Source organism: Limulus polyphemus, unplaced genomic scaffold, assembly GCF_000517525.1.
Source record: "Limulus polyphemus unplaced genomic scaffold, Limulus_polyphemus-2.1.2 Scaffold2805, whole genome shotgun sequence".
Taxonomy (NCBI): Eukaryota; Metazoa; Arthropoda; class Merostomata; order Xiphosura; family Limulidae; genus Limulus; species Limulus polyphemus.
In genome coordinates this window covers 85,935-89,813 of record NW_013668415.1, presented here as the reverse complement: position 1 = coordinate 89,813, position 3,879 = coordinate 85,935, and the positions used below count along the sequence as shown (strand labels likewise).

The following is a 3,879-nucleotide window of genomic DNA, read 5'->3' as shown; positions in this document are numbered from 1 at the left end:
GCAGATGGAACTGTCATGTTACTGGTATAACTAGTTTAGTTTGTAATCTTATGCAGATGAAACCAGTAACATGATAGTTATAAGATTACAAACTAAACTAGTTGTAGATGAAACCAGTAACATGACAGTTATAAGATTACAAACTAAACTAGCTGCAGATGATACCAGTAACACGACAGTTATAAGATTACAAACTAAACTAGTTGCAGATGATACCAGTAACATGACAGTTAAGATTACAAACTAAACTAGTTGCAGATGATACCAGTAACATGACAGTTATAAGATTACAAACTAAACTAGTTGCAGATGATACCAGTAACATGACAGTTATAAGATTACAAACTAAACTAGTTGCAGATGATACCAGTAACATGATAGTTATAAGATTACAAACTAAACTAGTTGCAGATGATACCAGTAACATGACAGTTATAAGATTACAAACTAAACTAGTTGCAGATGATACCAGTAACATGATAGTTATAAGATTACAAACTAAACTAGTTGTATATGATATCAGTAATATGACAGTTATAAAGTTAAAACTAAACTAGTTGTAAATGTTAGCTGAAATTGTTTGAATAAATGTTGAAGTTTACACTGCCATGTTTTAGTTGGCAAAGAATTAAGAAAGAAACATACCATTGTATAAGCTACTGTTTTCCACAATCTGGTTAACATCTTGAAGAAAGTCTTCTCTACTCTGGTACTTTCTCTGGTGTATCTTTTCTCTAATGGTCTGTAGGTCCATTGGTTTTATTACAATCTTATGATAGTCTGGTACAACTTTGGCACTAACAGGCAGCCAGAAGGGCTGAGTCTGAGATTAAAAACAAATTATTTCTCTTTTGATTTGAAATAAAACTTGCATTTATTCTAATGTTCAAATTTTGAGATAACACTCTTGTCTTTATGTTAAATCTATATCTTTATCACACAAAACATGTTCTTTACACAAACGTGTTTCTTATTCTTCATTTCAGTTAACTGCACACATTTTAAAAGGTATTTTGTAGACAGACTACAAAATTATTTATCATAGAGGGTGATTCAGAAGTCCATTGACATGCAAGTAATTCAGAAATAAAGAGGAACAGAAAAACAATTAACAGTGATGTGAAGTAAGTGCTTTGGGCCTACTGCAAGATAATATCGTTGAAGTTATTCAAGGTTGTCTTTCAGATCATGCTCTTTAAAAAGTATAATGTGCATGAAATACTCAAAAGGTTAATGACAAAGGTATAGAAAATGAATTAAACATTGTAAACCAGAAAATATCAAACCTGCACCAAAAGAACATCATCATCTTCCAATCATATGAAGTTGTAGCTTAGTAGATCAAAATTCGACTGCAGCAAAGGTTACACAAGCTTTGAGATGCAAAGTCATAAGTTCCTACAGTCAAGTTATTGCACCTTTGTTGTGTGCAAAAGGTTAAGAAGCATTAAAATAAAATCCTCTTCCAGATCTCATGCTACATTCTCAAATGCAACACAAGCATTAACCTGCACTTTTGTTTCTATCTTTTGCATTTGGTGCATGATATTTAAATACACTTAGAAAACACTGTGAATTTTGAAAGATCAGAGCTGTTTTATGAGGTGTTACTCTGCATATTTATATAGGCAGTCAGGATGTAGATATATGCTTCCAGTAAAAACTCTACTGAAAATAACAAACATAATTCTGTGTAAAATTAAGCTCTATACTATACACAACAGATAATGTGCTAGAGTTGCTCTCAATTTATCTAAATAATAGCACACTGCATAGTTGAAGAACAGTTTAAAATTGCCCTATCATATGAAGTGATACCACAATGCCCAGTTTAACCATGCCCTACTGTACTGAGAGTGCTACCATAATAACCGATACTAGTCCACTGAAGAACAATTTAACATGGCCCTACTGTAAGAAGTGTCACAATAATGCCCAGTACAATCATGCCCTATTGTATTGAGTGTGCTGCCTGTAATAAAATGTTGCAATAAAAGAAAGACAAACTGACTAGTACTATTGGACATTTTTCAGGATACCTACACCAGTACTACTGGAAATTAATCACATGAACCAACACTAGTACTATTGGAAATTCATCACATGATACCAACACTAGAACTACTGGAAATTCATTAAATCATACCAACACTAGTACTATGGGAAATTCATCACATGATACCAACACCAGTACTATGGGAAATTCATCACATGATACCAACACTAGTACTATGGGAAATTCATCACATGATACCAACACTAGTACTATGGGAAATTCATCACATGATACGAACACTAGTACTATGGGAAATTCATCACATGATACAAACACTAGAATGATTGGAAATTCATTAAATCATACCAACACTAGTACTATGGGAAATTCATCACATGATACCAACACTAGTACTATGGGAAATTCATCACATGATACGAACACTAGAATGATTGGAAATTCATTAAATCATACCAACACTAGTACTATCACAAATTTTTATGATACCAATACTAATATTACTGGCAATCCAGGAAGAAAACAATGGTTTATTTAATCACATCTTTCTAAAAGGGCCTATAAAATTTTAATTTTTTGGTAAGACTAAAGTATACATTTATCCCAGTACATAGCAACATTTTAATGTGAATAGAGGTTTTCAAAAATCAGTTCATACTCACATCAGGAAGGTCTCTCATTTCATTAAGAATATTTTCTATGATGATGGAAAGTGTAACTACTGGGTCTGTCCTTTGACGATTAGCAGACTTGTTAGGTTTTTTTAAGTAATCACAATGTAGTTCCTGTACAGGACGACGTTTCTTTTTCATTGCAACTGCCTCTTTTGGAAACTTTAACACCAAGGATTTTCGACGAAGTTCATCAGCTCGTTTTACAACCTTTTTGGAAAGAACAACCTTAGTTTCATCGACTTTCACCAAATCATCATCCTCTAATCCACATCTCTCTTCCTCTTCTTCTTGCTCTTCTGTCATAGCAACCTGAACTGGTGGCACAGGAGGTGCAGGCTGGTATAATGGGCAGGCTTTGTTAGTTCGCATGTGACCTATAGCTCCACATGCTCCACATTTCAACTGAAATGTAAACATAGTTTATTATCACCAAGAAAATAATAAAATACTTTAAAATAAACAGTTAAAATTATGTTTCTCTATTTAGCCTATAATTATAAATAAGTTTTGGATAAAGTACTATTAAATATTTATAGCAATTCTACAACCGAAGAATTGCTTAAAAACCCTTTTTATTAATAGTATAAAGACAATTATTGGCTCTTTTGTCCAAAACAATACTTAAGAAGCTAAATATCCAATTACAGAAAACTTGTAAAAGCAACTCTAAACCTATGAATTTCTGATTTATAAATAAGTGATCAAACACGTTATTCTACTCTTTGCATGAAATACTATAATGAATTTAAATAAATACATGAACATTTCTATTTGGAAATTGCTCTGTGGGTTTTAAACAAAGTAACACATTTTTTAATAATTTGTCTTGAATTAAATGTGCTACATTCTATTAGAAGGTCATTTGTATGGGTCTTAAATTCAATTTTAAATATGTATAAATCTTTCATACTTCAAAATGCAGTAGTGGTTTTGATGTTTGTATAGAGTACTTGTTTTTGACTGACATAATCCACTTGGATGTAATTTAATAGTTCAGGATCCTCTACACACTACAATCATTATTCAGACTATTCTGATGTAGTTGTTTATGTCTGACATAACCCACTTGGATGTCATTTAATAGTTCAGGATCCTCTATGCACTACAATCATTATTCAGACTATTCTGATGTAGTTGTTTATGTCTGACATAACCCATTTGGATGTCATTTAATAGTTCAGGATCCTCTAC

The 3,879-nt window shown here is 32.2% G+C and overlaps 1 protein-coding gene across 3 annotated transcripts in view; it reads right to left on the bottom strand.

The window, feature by feature from the left end:
* The window catches only part of LOC106467941 (transcription initiation factor TFIID subunit 1-like), a 99,490-nt gene that overhangs the window by 10,266 nt on the left and 85,345 nt on the right, over positions 1 to 3,879 (bottom strand). For all 3 annotated transcript variants that reach the window (XM_013928327.2, XM_022396172.1, XM_022396171.1), the window contains exons 29-30: positions 2,677 to 3,090; positions 646 to 823 (exon numbers count right to left, since the gene is read on the bottom strand). In XM_013928327.2, coding sequence (XP_013783781.1) covers positions 646 to 823; positions 2,677 to 3,090 — 592 coding nt within the window. The remainder of the gene's footprint in view (positions 1 to 645; positions 824 to 2,676; positions 3,091 to 3,879) is intronic.